The sequence below is a fragment of the Hirsutella rhossiliensis genome, assembly GCF_020360975.1.
Source record: "Hirsutella rhossiliensis strain HR02 chromosome Unknown scaffold00018, whole genome shotgun sequence".
NCBI classification, from domain to species: domain Eukaryota; kingdom Fungi; phylum Ascomycota; class Sordariomycetes; order Hypocreales; family Ophiocordycipitaceae; genus Hirsutella; species Hirsutella rhossiliensis.
In genome coordinates this window covers 651,479-667,223 of record NW_025408684.1, presented here as the reverse complement: position 1 = coordinate 667,223, position 15,745 = coordinate 651,479, and the positions used below count along the sequence as shown (strand labels likewise).

The 15,745-nt window shown below is 57.4% G+C and overlaps 4 protein-coding genes and 1 non-coding gene across 5 annotated transcripts; 1 reads left to right on the top strand and 4 right to left on the bottom strand.

Moving 5' to 3' along the window:
* Positions 1-58: 58 nt before the first annotated feature.
* HRG_11000 (aldose 1-epimerase domain-containing protein) lies at positions 59-1,161 on the bottom strand (the record flags this gene model as incomplete). Its single annotated transcript, XM_044869470.1, has 3 exons — positions 59-439; positions 524-835; positions 904-1,161. The coding sequence occupies 3 exons, from the start codon at positions 1,159-1,161 to the stop codon at positions 59-61; spliced, it is 951 nt and encodes a 316-aa protein (XP_044715421.1).
* Positions 1,162-2,163: 1,002 nt separating this feature from the next.
* Positions 2,164-3,930, bottom strand: HRG_10999 (sugar transporter domain-containing protein; the record flags this gene model as incomplete). The annotated part of the gene is made up of 3 exons (XM_044869469.1): positions 2,164-2,526; positions 2,598-3,781; positions 3,843-3,930. The coding sequence occupies 3 exons, from the start codon at positions 3,928-3,930 to the stop codon at positions 2,164-2,166; spliced, it is 1,635 nt and encodes a 544-aa protein (XP_044715420.1).
* An 888-nt stretch (positions 3,931-4,818) lies between these two features.
* On the top strand, positions 4,819-4,914 carry HRG_12145. The gene has a single exon. It is a non-coding gene; the product is annotated as a tRNA-Cys (tRNA).
* A 3,514-nt stretch (positions 4,915-8,428) lies between these two features.
* On the bottom strand, positions 8,429-11,928 carry HRG_10998 (telomere length regulator protein (Rif1); the record flags this gene model as incomplete). Its single annotated transcript, XM_044869468.1, has 3 exons — positions 8,429-8,531; positions 8,618-8,814; positions 8,866-11,928. 3 exons carry the CDS (start codon positions 11,926-11,928, stop codon positions 8,429-8,431), a joined length of 3,363 nt encoding a protein of 1,120 aa, XP_044715419.1.
* An 876-nt stretch (positions 11,929-12,804) lies between these two features.
* On the bottom strand, positions 12,805-13,491 carry HRG_10997 (cryptococcal mannosyltransferase 1 domain-containing protein; the record flags this gene model as incomplete). Its single annotated transcript, XM_044869467.1, has 1 exon — positions 12,805-13,491. One exon carries the CDS (start codon positions 13,489-13,491, stop codon positions 12,805-12,807), a length of 687 nt encoding a protein of 228 aa, XP_044715418.1.
* Positions 13,492-15,745: the final 2,254 nt, after the last annotated feature.

Sequence of the window (15,745 nt, the reverse complement as noted above, 5' to 3'; positions counted from 1 at the left end):
GCCGCGTCTCCCTTGCCGACGGCTTTAAATCCGGCTGGCCAGAGTGTCGCCGGCCTTCTCAGGACAGAAAAATCGTCTGCGCAGCCTCAAACGTGTCGCTCTTGTCCAGCTTCTGCCATCCCTTGACGCTGCCGGCCTCGACGCACACCATGTTCTTGTAGCCGCTCTTGGGCACGAAGTCGGACATGCCCTCGGCCTTGTCCGCCCAAGGGTTCCATATAACCACTTGGTCGAGGTTATCTCGTACGATGCGGAAGCGCGGCTGTCCGTCATCGGAGACAATGACGGGGTGCCCGGGTCCCTTGGCGGGGGTGTAGACGCGGTCGGCCTCGCCGGAGAAGGTGACAGGTGCGGACGCCTCTGTCTTGGCTTTGGCGCCGTCAACCTTGTCGACGTACGAAGAATCCTCGAAACCGCTGATTCGTACCGACGTTATGTCCTGTCATGCCATCAGTGACATGCTTGGCATACGACGCACCGTTCTGGGCCCGGGCGGTGGGGAACTGGGGGCATAGTGCCTTACCTTGACTCTAAAGTACGTGTGCAAGAGGGTCTGGAGGTCAAACGACTCGTCGCCTTGGTTGGAGATGACGAGCGTCGTGTTGAGGCTCTCGCGGTCCAGGGTGACGCTGTACAGCAGGCCAAATTTGTAGGGCCAAGCGGCGCGGGTAGCATCATCAAGATTCTCGGACGAGAGGCCAAAGTCGAGCTTGACGCTCGAGCTGGACCCCTCGCTGGTGGACTTGCCCAGGTACTCCCACCTCGCGGTGCGGGCGAAGCCGTGCTGGGGCAACTTGGAGGTGGCTGGGTGGTCGGCGTTGGGAGGACCAAACAACTGCAAGAAGGGGGTGAAGTCCATTAGTCGATAATCGCTGGGCTGGCATATCCGTGGCAGCGTCTTACCGGAAAGACTATGGGGATGCCTCCCCTCACACCCTTGGAGCCATCTAGCTTGGAAGCCTCGCTCAGCCACAGCTTCTCGTCGCCGGCGGCATCCTTCCAACTCAGGACAGTGGCGCCAAAGAGTAGAACCTCGACGCTCTCACCCGTGGGCAGCAGGGCGGCAACACGGGCGTTGTCGTCGGAGATGGTGACCTGGGCCTGCGGGGGAAGGCCAGGGGTTGCGGCGAGGGCCGTGGGCTTGTTTGGCCTATCCACCATGATGGCTGGATTTGCGCGTGGATGCTCGCTCTGTCGTCGGGGTGCAGTGTCGTTTCGGAAAGCCTCCAAGGTGTTTCCCGGAGACGGGGGCCGGACAGGCGATGCCGGGCGAGGGGCGTCGGGGCAGACAAGGAGCGGGACGCAGGGGTGGCAAAAGGCGATGGAGGACGTTTGTGTGAATGATGGGAGTGGGGATGATGAAAGAGACGGGGGTTGCCCAGAGCGGACGAGACAATGGCGGGGTAGCTCTACGGAGTAGGGAGTAGGGAGTAATTAGGGAGTACCGGTAATTAGGCCTCATCGAATCCACTCGTACGTACGGAGTACAGTACAGGCAGTTACGTAGTTAATTACCCCTCACCGTATCGCCATGACTGACAGGCACGAGGGAGAGCAGAGCTATCGTTGCTTCCGGGGCCTTTTTGATCCTTCTTCCGGCCCCTTGGGTAATTCTGTCATGCGCTTCAGCGAATTAAGCTCTAACTTGGTCACTTTGACGAGGCGACGATGCTGTGCAGCTTCACATCTACCCGTCCACTCGACCAGAGACTCCCGTGTACCAAGTACATGTCTGCTTACTCGCTCAACAGAAGCCCCGCCCATCTCCAGAGCGCCCATGCCTCTCCTTCCCCTCCACGCCCGTGTCCTTTTGACTTCGGCAGTGGCAGCGTTGCCGAGACGACACTTGTCATGGTTGAGACAACGGCATAGAGGAGCGAGTGGCATAGGGCAAATGTCTCGGTCTTCGCCAAGACGACTGTTTCGTGCGTCTCCTTCTCCGGGTGGAATGCGGACCAGTCCAACAAAGCATCAGGTCCAAAATTGAAAAGAGAGAAAAAATAGGGTATATGAACATGGTCCTCATCCAACACTCGTCGCGACATATTCGTATATACATCCACCTCGCCACGCTGTAGAATCCTTGAACTCGAGGCATCCCAGGTGGCTTTTATATAGGCAGAGAAAATGGACAAGAAAAAAGAAAATAAAGCGGCCGCCAGCTCAGTGGTGCGGCCGCTGCGTCTCTTCATCGGCCTTGGTAAACATGCCCGTGTTGGCGACGGCGTTTGTGTCGCTCGTGCTGGCATTGTGATGCTCCGTCCCGGCCTTCTCATCAATGGCAAGAAGCAGCTCGCCGTTCTTGCCGTAACGGCGCGGCTCAATCTCGGCTTGACGGATGACAGTAAATGCGCCCTTCCAGCCCGAAACCTTTTGGAAGATGGTGTCCATCTCCTCCAGCGACCGGTACGCCGTTTCAGGGAAGAAGAAGTAGACCGACGGGACCATAAAGGCGTTGATGACGGCAAACACAAGATATGTCTTGTACTGGATATTCTGGAAGGCCACGGGTGTAATCATGACGACCTGTTTGTTTCAAGCCATCAGACCTTGTCCACGAAGAAGAAGAGAGGAGAAGAGAGGGGACAGGGGCTTACCAAGAAGTTGAAAATCCAGTTGGACGACGTCGAAAGGGCGTTTGCAGGAGCGCGGGTGCGCAGGGGCGTGATCTCGGCCGGGTACAGCCAAGTCATGCCGAGCCAGCCGATGGCGAAGAAGGTGTTGAAGACAAAGAGGAAGACGATGCCGGCGATCTGATAGGGTTTCTCGGTGGGCCTCGAGTTGACGCCGGCCAGGATGGCCATGGTAATGGCTTGACCGGCGGCGCCGAAGAGCATGAGCTTGCGACGGCCGACACGCTCGACGAGGAAGACGGCGGGCCAGGAAGCGATGAAGTACTCGGTTCCATTGAGGGCGGCGAGCAGGCGGGACATGAAGGGCGACATGCCGAGATCCGAGTAGATCTTGGCGGCGTAGTAGGTGATGAGGTTGATGCCGGAAATCTGCTGGAACATCTGGTTAAAGTAGGCGATGAGGGTTCGGTGCAGGGTGCGGTTCCTGTCGCAAGCGAAGAGATCGGAGTAGGAGCCCTTGCTCATCTCTGCCACCGTCTCCTTGATGGCGAGCAGCTCGTTGTCGACGTACTTGTCGTCGTCGCTGACATTGGCGACGGCTGCAATGACGCGGCGGGCCTCGTCGTCGCGACCCTTGAGGATGAGCCAGCGGGGGGACTCGGGCAGGTCGAGGACAAAGGCGAGGATGAAGAGGCAAAAGACGATCTGGAAGGCGAGAGGGAAGCGCCAGGCGACGGAGCCGGGGGCAAAGGAGAGGCCGAGGTCGACCCAGTAGGAAATGGTGATGCCGCCGGTGATGAGGGCGCCTTCAATCATGACGAGCTTGCCGCGCTTGTGGGCCGAGCACGTCTCCGACTGCCACATAGGAACGGTGGAGGTGTTGCCGCCGTTGCCGAGGCCGGTGATGATGCGGCCGATGATGAAGTGCTCGAGCTTAAAGGCCGAGGCCTGGAGGGCGGCGCCGACGACCATGATGGCGGTGCCGAGGAAAATCATGCGCCGGCGGCCGAGGGGGTTCCCGATGAAGATGGCGATGACGGCGCCGATGAAGCAGCCCAGGTTGTACGAGGCGATGGCAATGCCTTGATAGGTGGAGCGGTTGGACTGCATGGCGTGGTCGTTTGCGATGGCGGGATCCTTGTCGTTGATGTCGGGGAACTGTTCGAGGAAGACGGGCAGGGTCAAGAGGCCGCCCATGACACCTTGGTCTAGATAGCTGTCAGTCGCGACGAAGGCTTTGAGAAAGGGCAGGCCTGTTTGGGGATGTACCGTAACCGAAGAGGAGAAAGTCGCAGCCGGCAACGGCGCCAATGGCCCAGTTGAGGGCTTGGCCGCGAAGGCCAAAGTAGTTGCCCATGGTTGTTGGTGTCGGGGCCGATGTCGAAGCCGATGCCTTGTAAAGAAAGGGCTGCCAGATGTCCAAGCAGCGAGGGACGAAGAGGAGAGGGAGGGCGGGGAGGAGGAGGAGGAGGAGGAGGAGAAGGAGGAGGAGGAGGAAAAGGTAGTGGTTATAAGTTTGGTCTTGCTTGGATGCGGCTGCCGAGGAAAAGGTACCCGGGGCTATTTATCCCCCCCGTTGCCATGTGGATGACAGACAGCAAAGCAAGCCTACTCTACTGGATAAGATGTCGAGGTCTTAGAGCCCGGGACAGACACTACTCCACGCCTCCACCCAGTCGCACCGCGTGCGTGAAGGCTTCCAAGACTCTGCCGTGCAACAGGCACCACCGCCTCGCTCTCGAGGCGTCCGGGGTACCTGGAAGCCGGCCTAGCCGGCTAGGGCGCAGGGACCAAGATGAGCGGGGGATATTAACCTTTGCCTTGAGAGTCTCGGCGGATCACGGGTGGATGGATGTTTTGAAACTGTCTCCGCTGCCAAGAAGCACCTAAAAAGTGCGAATCCACCGCCAAACTTCCCTCGGCCATGGGTTGGGGGGCAGAGGCATTTCCGTCAGCTTAGCGTCGCACGGCATGGCGGACCGAGCATGAATGCGTCCATACGACAGTATTCGCAGTCGACGTGATGTAGAAACACCGACAGGCAATTGCTTGAAAAAGACGGCACGGCACAATGTGTTGCTGTTGCTGTGCCTCGGCTTAAGAAGCAGTGGGGAAAAAACGTGCCTCACTGGGGGGCTGCACACAGTGCTTGCGGGCCCTGTGGCAGGTATCGAGTACATGTGCAGGGCCAGGGCGCATCCTTATAATGCGGTGCGGCGCGAATATCTTCAACAACAGACACCAAGCCCCGGTAGCTCAACGGTAGAGCAGTTCAACTGCAAAGTTGCAGAAATCGGCAAGTGTCTTGGAAAGGTCGCCAGTTCAACTCTGGCCTGGGGCACTTCTTTTTTTATGCTATTCAGTCTGTTCAGTCTGCTCGCTGTTCATCTCTTTGACTGAGCAACCGGTTGGTTGCCCGCACGTGATTTTGACCAATCAGGTACCGCGCCATGGCAGCAATAGAGCAATAGTACAGGTACCGCGTACTGTGCGCAGCTCCCGGAGGCTGCTTTAGGCGCTGCTGCAGGACCCGCCAGCCATCACCGATCCATCTCCAGCGGCAGAGCGCCACTATTTCCCTCTCCCCCATCCGCTGTAGCCACTGTACCTGCCTGTAGTAGGTGCCAAGTCAGCCCTGCGACCGCTGCTGCTGCACCCCAGGCTGCAGCCCGTCTGTCTCTTGCTCTTGAAGCCATGTGGAACGGGCCATTTTCCGTGCTTGATCTGTACTGCAACGGTAACTCACATACGGAGTACATACAGTACGTCGCGCAAAATCCAGATGCGACGGACCCGCCGACCAAACGTGGGGAATACCGACGTCATGCCGGGGATTAAGGACGCAAGTTTCTTCGGACATGGGGGGGGGGCCTGTCTGCGGACCCGGGTGGGGGGCTGAGGGGCTTAAACTAGGCGCCCCCTCCCCCGCCCCCTCGCCTCTCGGCCAAACATGACCAGCAGCCGAGAAACGAAAAAAATGCACCTTTTACTCGCATGCAGCAACATGGATCCCCGGGCTCCCAAAGACGACGTCGTCGTGCCCTGCACAAAGGGCGCGGCACACGTCACTCGCCGAACCTCGAACAAGCCGGGGAGGGGCCAAGAGACGGGGCACCAAGAGAGAGAGAGAGAGAGAGAGAGAGCAGGTGCTCTATGCTGACGAGGCCGTTTTTCTCTGTTGGCTCTTACAGTAACATAACATACCTCCCCTCCATACATACTGTACTTGCTTGGTTGGTACCCTTGCATGTAAGCCGGGCCGCCGCGCCGACATGACATGCCGGCCGAGACAGTAAGACGAATCATGGCCTGATGGACGCCTTGATCCCCTTGATCCAGCATCGTGGACACGAGATTTGATGGACGCCCGTGCAAAGCGTTGGCTTGTGCGCACCTCAAAGGCCTCAAGCGCAAGCTCACCCTCCTCCAACCACTCCTCGGTCATGGCGGCCACAAACACCATCTTGGGTACTGCATGCATGTACCTATACTTACCCAGGTAGGTACTTACCTAGGTACCTAAGTAGTTATGTACTTGAGCCTCCAGGTACCGAGGTAGGTAGGTACCTACCTTGTTCCGACGAGGGCTCATCCATCCCTCGGCTTGCCCTAATAGGAAACGCCGGGCCTACAGTAGACACCACCGTCCCCTCGTCTCGACCACCAACCAACCCTCCTTCATCTGCCCGGCCCTGGATCACGTCCACGTCCGCAGGGTCCTTGCCTATTCCCGTCTTGCCTCCGCTAGGGTCCTCGCCACTGGTCAGTCCACAACCTGTCGCCCTAATCATTCCCTCGACTAATCCTCAACCTCGCCATGGAAGCGTCGTGCTCATTCATGTCTGTCAACTTACGGTACTTTCTTGTTCTTCTATCCATGTACACTTCATCTTCCCATGCCAAGTACAGAAAAGGCAAACATGGCCCGCCCAAACTCCAAAGCTGCTCGTCGCCCTGAAAGTAGACGCCCATGATACATGCGCCATCAGGGAGCAGCTCTCCCTGATCTCTTCCGCTTTCCTCCTCTGCCGCGCTTCTCCGCATCGTACAGTTCTCGCTTCAGGTCCATCAACACATCCTCCAACTCGTACACCACCTCCCGCCCGAGCGCTGCCTTGCGCAGCTGCTCGAGCCCACTTCGTAGCGTACCCAGGATCGTCGGCGTTTCCTCGCCTTCATCTGCGTGCCCGCCACGTCGCTCCGACTTGGCTGGGCTCGCCGTCGTTGCATCCATTGCCTCCCCAAGCTTGAGTGACCTCTGCTTCGCCGCATGGCGCGTCACTCTCTTGGTCGATTCTTGAGACTCGTTCTGTCGTGACGCTGCAAACGACTCCGTTACCAGCTGTGACATGAGCTCTTCATCCGTATCTCCGCCATCGACGCCCGCCTCTGCTTTTTCTTGGTCCGCCTCTTCAGCCTCTGATGACACCGCCGCCTCCGGAACAGATGTAGCGCCCGCACGTGACCTCCGTCTCCGTGAGCTTCGTCTCGTGCCCGTCTCGGCCTTTTGCTGAGGGGAGGGTCGCGGAGACGGCGCCGGCGAGACAGATTTGGGCAGCTCGTGCGCAGGCCGGGCTACCTCTATCTCTTCTGAGCGCCTTCTCTTGCCGCGGTTTTCGGGGTATTTGACGCCACTCCTCTTCCTCTTCCGTCTCGCTCCGCCTTCGACCTCTTTGTCAGTAGCCTTGGCTGGCATGGACGGTACAACTAGGGAAACTAGTCTCCTCGACTCCCTCCGCGTTGTCGGGCCTCGTGACGACTCGGGCAGTGGCAAGATAGACTCATCCTTCTGCGCTCTACCCGATGTGCTATCATTCCTCGGGCTCTCCCCCCCTTCGGACGCGGACAGTTCGTAACGTCGCGATTCCAGTTCGATGACCAATTCTACCGCAGCGTTCTCCGCGCCTTCGCTAAACGCAAAAGACGTATTCGTCGCGTCTTCTTCGTCATGGGCCTCTACAGCACGTGTTTTGAGGGGTTTGAGTGATTGTCGCTCGGGGCTGCTTCTGGCATCCACAAACTCATCCTCACCAGACTTGGGTGTTTCCCACGTCTTCCCACCAGCAGGCACTCGGTTGCTCCGGGGTGGAGTAGCTGGCGGATCCGCGACTGCAGGGCCTGCTGTGCTGCCCTTTGCTCGATCACTCGTGGTACTCTGGTCGCCAGGGACGCTGGAGGGTATGACCTTTGTTTCCCGCCCCTTGGCAGCAGATCGCCTCTTCTTCTTCGTCCTTGTGCGTGACCTCGTAGGGGACGCTTCAGCCTTCGCAGCGGGAGAGGCTGGCATGGCATTCTGGGCAGCTTCCTGAGCCCTTGCCACGGGAGACCCAGTTGGCGAAGAAAACTCCCAGTTGTCTAAAGAGCTGCTGGCTCTCGAGCGGGACTGAATCTCGGACAACAGAGGGTAAGGCCGGGGGACTGGAGGGGAGGATGGTGGATCGTTCGCATCGTCGACCGGCAAGACTTGTCCGCGCCGAGGTGTGGGCGTTGAGCGGACCAAATCGTTGAACGAAGTATTGCGCGTTGGAGTTGTGTCCCTTGGCAGACTTTCTCTTTCTCCATTGTCAGTCCTTTCGGCAGCATTGCTGGCCTTGGATGCGGCTTCGCCTGAGCGCGCAGGGCCATCGGAGTGGATATCCGAGTACAGAGCAGCATTCTCCAGCTGCCTCTCTCGAATTTCCTTCTGGCGATCCGTGAGATGCTGGGACTCGTCCAGCGGTAAAGGGCAAGGCGCGATTACTGCAAACTGGATTTGCGAGTCCTCATGGCGAAGCCGCGAGGTGCCTGGCCTCTTAGATGACTTCCGGGCGGCCTCGGGAGTTGCCTCTATCTGACGCTTCCTGATGATGGGTTGTCTAGGCGCTGACGAAGCAGAGGCAGTAACTTGCTTGGAGTCCTGGTGCGACGTTGCGGACGACAGGACGAGGCTCTCCATGTCCTGATGACCAATGGCAGATACTTGAGCATCAAAGTCAGTATTTGGGGAAGGTCCATGTCCAGGTACAACAAGGTCTAGCTTCGACCGCAAAGACGAGATGATGGACCTGAAGTTGTCTGAGCACTCAACCTTCTCCACATCTTTGACAAGCGTGTTCCAGGCTCCTGCGGCCTTGTTGACGACGAAGGCCTGTCTGCTCCTGAGCGCGGCGATTAGAAGTGGCTCAACTTGGTCGAAATCTTTCTTTTCAAATCGCTCGTGTGCAGCAAGTTTGATGCAGACATGGTCCCAAAGTTGTTGTAACTGCAATTGTTAGTAATAGCTCCAGTCTCAAAGGGACCACGGTCGACTCACGGTGCGGGAAACGGGGGCCAGATCAGGCAGTTGAAGCTGGTTTTTCTCATCCTCAATCCACGGAGACAGGCCATGCTGCATTTTCCACATGGTCTTGACCACAGCCACGGCCGAGCATTTCTCAAAAAACATGCAAACAGATTCAGCGAATGCGTTCCACTCTGATAGGCAGTGGACAGCAGGGTAGGTATTGTAGAGCGCTTCCATCTGGTGGTTGGCAAGCTTGTACAGATTGTCGAACGGGTCAGATGGCCCGGCTTTGGTCGTCGCAGGCGGCGCCCCCCACAGGCGCAGGCGGGCGGCATCGAGGGCCTTTCGGTCACGGGGCAAGTTGGCGGCGTCGAAGAGCATCGTCATTGCTTGAACGGATGTGGCCGAGGGTAGAGCAGCGTTGCTGAGCCGGTTGTCGAGCATCGCCTTGGCGAGGGGCTCGATGACGACAAGAGCACGGCCAGCGTCGCCGAATTCCTCAAACACGCCCGAAGAAACAAGATCAAACAGACACTTCCACTTATCAGCAGGCAGTTTGGGGTGGCTCGCAAGGCCACGCTCGAGAAGCGAAACCAATTCTCGATACTGAGGCCCCAGAAGCTTCTCACTGCCAGATGTACCGGCTCCAGATCCGGCCGGGCTTTTCTCGAGGCAAGACTTCATGTGCTCTGCGGCCAAGAGCCACGGACCGTAGGGTGAGAAGGTGTTTCGAGGAAGCAACTGAATCAGCTCTCGAGCGAGTTCGGAGCGAGCCTTGGTGTTTCGTCCCTTGAAGAACGGCCCGAAGACGGACTGAAAAAAGTCGGCGAGTTCCTCGTCATCGGCGAAGCTGGGAGGGATTGAAGAGAGCATCGAGACGAGGTGTTGCAATGGTGTTCGATGACCTCCCCAAGGCCTTTCACTCTTCTCCGAACGTTGCAAGGGCGCGGCAACCGCCTCAAACGTGTTGGGCGTGCTCTGGGATAGCTTCTTCTCCATGAATGGGAGAACACCCAGTCCATCGACTAGCACTTGGACAAAGTGATGGACACTTGGTAAGAACTTGGCGTTGGCCGAGTCGTCGTCCTCGTTGGATCCTTTGGACCAAGCCCTGGCTAGCAGACTCAGGCTACAGGCCAGGAACTTGACGGTGTCCTCGGAGACTTTGATGTCCTTGGCCGACGCTGCAGCAACGGACCCGACGAGGGCCTGCCATAGTCTGTAGACCAGGCTGTCCTTGTTGGCCAAATCCACGAGCTTCTTCTCCAAAATGGGCTCGATGGCTTCGAAGACCTTCTCGCAGTTCCGGCGGACCCATTTGGAATCTATCGGCAAGAGTTCCTCGGGCTTGAGTGGCGTCGTATCCATGATGCGGTCGGGGTTTCGAGGCGGACGAGGTGTCGAGACATCCAAGAGGCCGGCCAACATGCGAGCCGCTTGCATCATGCAATCTCCGGGTACATCTGGTTTGCCGTCGAGATCGATGAGTTGCGTCATGACAGGCTGAACGGCCACATCCCAAGTCACCTCGGTAGGGCACTTCTCATCGCCCTGAGCAAAAGCATAGTAGTACAGGCTGCACACGCCTCCAAGGACAATTCGCCGTAGCTTTATGGCCTCATCTTGCTGCTTCGGGCTGGCCTTTCTCCGCAGCTGGCTGAGGAGAGGCTTGCATAATGTGTTGACGGCCTTGGGGCCCATCTTGCTATCGAGGATGGACAGGCAAACATAGCGGTTCCAGGCGTAGTTGGCCTCCTGCTTGGTCGGGCCATCCGTCATGTTGAAGGCATCTTGGACGAGCCTCAGCCACGGGGCATAGTATTCCCAGCGGTCGAAGGGGCATCGCAAGAAGAGGATCACAACACTCCAGATCTGCGGCACGGCGAAGGAGGTCTGCTTGTCCTTGACCATGCGCTGCAGTCGTCTGATGTAAAATTCAATGTACGACTCGTCGTCATCCGTGGCGGTGAAAATGTCGGCGACTTTGCGGAACAGCAGCTTGTCAGGTCGAAGGCCGAAGCCCGCCTCGCTGCCCAGACTGATGGCTTGAGCTCGAATGTCCTTGACCGTGCTAAGCATGTCGGTGAACATGTCCTTGAGCCAGTCGGCGTGAGCGAGCATGGAGTTGCGAGCCTGCTTCACCAGCCGCTTGTAAATGTGCAGGCGACTCATGACGATGCTCTTGCCCTGCACATGGTCTTCGATTTTATGAAGGGCGGCAACCAGTCGGCCAACGCGGTCAGGCGCCATGACCTTTGGCGAGAAGTTTTGAAAGGCGACAACCTGCATCAAGTGACGGACTATGTCTTTGGGGATAGCGGGATCCTCGAAGGAGCGGATGGCATGGTCGATGATGAAGACGCCGAAGTCGGAGGTAATGGTCGAGGCGATGGCTTGGAAGTGAAGAAAGGTGGCGAGCAGAGTAAGGGCGTGGTTGACAAGAGAGTTGTCGAGGGAGCCGTTATCGTTCTTGGACGTAATGTCACGCTGAATGAACTGCATGAAGAGGCTCATTTTGTTCTGCAGCGCCACGCGATCCGGCAGGTTGTTGGACGTCTTGAGAGCCCGGGCGAGCATCATATAGGCATCGAGCTTCGAGTCCCGGTCGGGACCGGCGAGCTGCTTGATGGACGAGTCGAGCATTTCTATGAGATTGAGCTGGGTGACAGTGCCATCGAGTTGCGTGGCCAGAGAGGAGGCAAGCAAGTTCGGCGCGGGCGATGGTTTGAGGATGCCCTTGATGGGCTTGGACGAGGCGGAAGAGGGGGTGGATAGCAGGTGGGACTTGTCGAGTCGGGCCCCGTCACGATAGTCGGGAGGGTCTTTGTAGTCGGTGTGGCTCGACCACTCGACCTTCTTGCGCACGCGGTCGGAGCTCGAGTCGGAGCCGGTCGCGACCAAGGACGAGGGCGAGTGAGCGCCCGGGGGCGTTTGCAGGCTGCGGCAGGGATCGAAGGACTGCGATATCCCCAGGACGACGGATCTGAGGGAGACGTCGGCGTCGTGGTTGGCTTCTCGCGGAGGAGTCGGTGGACGGGCGGCAAGGTTGGTGAGGATGCGAGTGGATGGGGCCGGGGCTGCTGAAGATGCCATGGCTGCTGCCAGGCAGCGCAGGCGATCTAGCAGCAGAGGGGCGGCCGGCGAGTTCAGGCGACACCATGAACGGGCATCTGTCTGTTGGAGAGGCAGGACGACAGCCAGGCGAGGAAAATTTGAGCGTCAAGAAATGAGGTGGAAGCCGAGACGGTCCAACCCATCCCTGGTGAGTAGAAGCAGCTACGTTCAAAAGACGGGGGCTTTTTTTTCCCGCCCCGACGCTTTCCAATGAACGCGTCCCCGGGTCACGTCTAACGCGTTTTTGGCTGGCAGGCGCGCTGGTAGGGGCTCCATTTAGCAGGTTCGCGGCACCAAAAAGGCATCTACCCCAAGGTACCTGAAGAGTACGGGGCGCGCCCTGCAGGCAGAGTTGCAGCCCACCGCTCACTCCTCACTCAACAAGTATCTTGCAAGTAGCTTTGATGTAGGCCGATGGTGGCCGCAAGGGTGCGAAGGCACTTGATCAAGTACCTCTAGGATAACGATCCTTCTAAGACCAGCACGTACGTACTCTACGGGAAAGCTGTAAAAGAACTTGGAGAGTACTAGGTACCTACCTTACCTACCTAGGTACCTACCTACCTAGGTACTTAGGTATCCATCACTCACCGAGACAGTGGCCTCTCCCGCCTCCGGCCTCCGATGATCGATCGGGCTCCGTCCCGGCCCCCTGGAGGGGCTTGGTCTACTGTAGGTACTGCAATGCTACTCTCGATTCTTCCAAGTGTATATTCCTTTTGCTTGTACGAGTCTGGGTTTCTTTCCTCAACGAGTGTAATTACATACGAATCAAAATGGAGCTGTCGGCCCAAGATATCTCAATGTCGACCTGAGACGGCACTGCTATGCCTTTGGGCACACGGGATCCCTTCTTTATAGCGTCTCGTTCCACAGCTGCCAAAACTGCTTCTCCCAGGTCGGCATACACTTGACCTTTTCTGGGGGCTCCAGCTTCCAGCCAATCTCATCGCCTGCCAAGTCCTGCTTGGACACGTGCTCCGACACAAACCCCTTTGCCGTCTTGATTTGCTCCCCCCTCTCGACCGAGTATTCAAGGTTTATGGTGGGTATCACGGCGATTTTGCGGTATCCGCGGAACCACATGTCCTTGCAAAACAACTGCGGCTCGCCCTGGTTACACTCGCCGGCCGTCTCGTTGGCCGCCCTGAATCTGATGAGGTTGTCGAGGAGAGGTTGAGCCGTAAAGGCTGTCGCGCCGTTCCAGCATGAGAAAACCTGAAAAGGTCGGCGCGAGTGGAACCGCGAGCCTGTATGCTCCGCGTTCCAAAACAGGTTCCACGCCGAGTTCCAGTTCCCATCCGGGGGAATATCGAAGAAAGAGTCCCCGTTGATTCCGCGGGCGACCCACACATCGTAAAAGGTAGGATCACGGCCGGCATATGTCCAGTCCATGGCACAAGTCATGTCGGCGCCCAGGTTCCTCCGCTGAAGGGCCAGCTCAAGGATGTCCTCGGGACAGATGGCCACGTCGTTGAGGAACACAATCGTCGTGTTCCTGTCAGCGCGGTCTGGGTTGCTGAAAAGGGGCCGCAGGGCCATGTTCCGCAGCTCGGCGAGCTTGACGATACGATGCCCAGCGCGGGGATCAATCGACGAGGACTCAAAAAGGTATGCAATACCCAGGGCTTCCAGGTCAGGCCGAAGCGCTGCCAAGATATTGCCGGTTCCGTCAGGCGAGTTTCACTCGACGATGGAGAGGGCGCAATGATGTGGACCGAGGAAGCGAATAGCCTCGATGATACTGCCAAGGAGACGGGGCAGCAAGGGCCGACAGTCTCGAAGGTTGAGCGCAAAGAAATATCGGAGATGGGCGCTGTCGGAGCCTGTGGCTTTCAAAGGCTCGTATCTGGCCGAATTCAGCGCCGGACACTTCATGCTCGGAGAGCTTGTTGAATTCCCGTCCAAGATGGCACCGAGGTGGGCAGCGATCGTGGAGGCGTCCCGGTTGTCTGCATGTGAGCCTGAGCCTGAGCCTGAGCCTGAAAGTCAGCATCGTGCTCCCGAGCGCCGTGGGATCTCATACCCTCTGCTGGAGGCGTCACGGGGTGAGCCTTGGTCGGCTCCGAAAATGGCCATGGTCCCCTGAGCCGGTCATGGCGATGACTCGGGCCTCGAGGTCAGCCGACGAACAAAGACGACCTATGTATCTATTTTCTTTTCAGGTGCTCATCAGCGCATTGGTCGACGTGGCGATACTGTGGGTTACATCAACTCGGCAAATCCCCAGCGGTATGAGCGTGAAGTATGAGGAAGCGCCCGCCCCCGGCCAGAGCCACCCCTGACGGTGCACTACTTTATACATCTTACATGCGTCCCCGTTGAGTAACCTGCAAGTAATTACACGTACAGCAGGTGATGAAATTGGGCGTCACTGGTGGGAAAATGAAACGCTACAGCCAACTGCATATGACATGGATGAGTAGAGAGCGCAGTCGGGACCTTTGAATATGCCGGACTCTGTATATCTACTAAACAAAGGGCCCAATTATCTATACACCTCCTTTTATTAACTGTACACCAAAAAGTGGATCAACTGTGGCTGGGTCAGGCGCAGTGCCGATGCCGCTAATTTTGGTGCGCCCATTCCCGGCCGGCCAGCTGGCCAGTTCGTGATGCTTGCGTAACAACATCCTGTAACCGTAACTATCAGCAATACCATCAAAACTGAAGCTATTCGCACCGCGTTTCTGCCCTTACGAGCCCGAATCATGGAGTCGCTTACGAAGACACTATTCCCGACCTTCCAGGCCGCGATGGAAGCCGCCGATACCGTTGCTGAGGCTGAGGGCTACGCCCTACACATTCGAACATCGAAGCGGGATAACGCTGGCCAACGCAAGTCTGCACTTGTTCGTTGTATCAAGGCCGGCCCCTACGAAAATCGGAAGGATAAAGCTGCTCATATCTCTCGTCGTCGCCTCAATACAGCAACCCAGAAAACAGACTGTGAATTTCGCCTCTCGTTGAAGGAAAAACGCGGTTACTGGACTATCTCTTATCTTCACGATGTTCACAATCATCGCCTTGTTGATGACCCGATGGTCTTTCCGAAGTACCGGGCGCTTGTTATCCAGAAGTATCGCGACGACATTATCCGGAAGTTTAATAACAATACCCGGCCGACCGATATTGCTGGCGAGCTTCGTGACCTGGTTCACGACGATCCTCGTTTAGCCGGTATCACGGCTCAAGACGTGAGTAACGCCTTGGCTAGGCACCGTCAGGAAGAACTAGCTGGCCGTACGCCTCTTCAGTTTCTCTACGACCGGCTAGATAAGTCCGACTTCTTTCATCGAGATAGTCGTGATCCCCAGGGCCGGCTAACTGGGCTATTTCTCGCGCCTCGTGCTACCTTCCATCGATGGCGTCAGCATCACGATGTCCTCGTCCTCGACTGTACCTACAAGACGAACCGATTCAATATGCCGTTATTGAATATCTGCGCGGCCACTCGAGATAACAAAACGTTCTCTATTGCCTCTATCTTCTTGAACGGCGAGACCGAGTCCCATTACTATTGGGCTATCTCGTTGCTGCTAGTCCTTTGCGAGAAGGAGTCGATCCCATTTCAAGGGTCACTGTCACGGACCGAGATACTGCGTTGCTTAAGGCGTTAGATAGCTTTCGCGAGCTTCAAAACAGTACTAACCTTCTCTGCACGTGGCATATTAACCAGAATGTCGTTGCGAAATGCAAGCAATTTTTCCTAAGGCATCAAAATCGGCAATCGAGTCGTACGGGCCCCGGCATTCCAAGCGTTTCTACAAGAGTGGAACGAGATCGTCAAGTCACA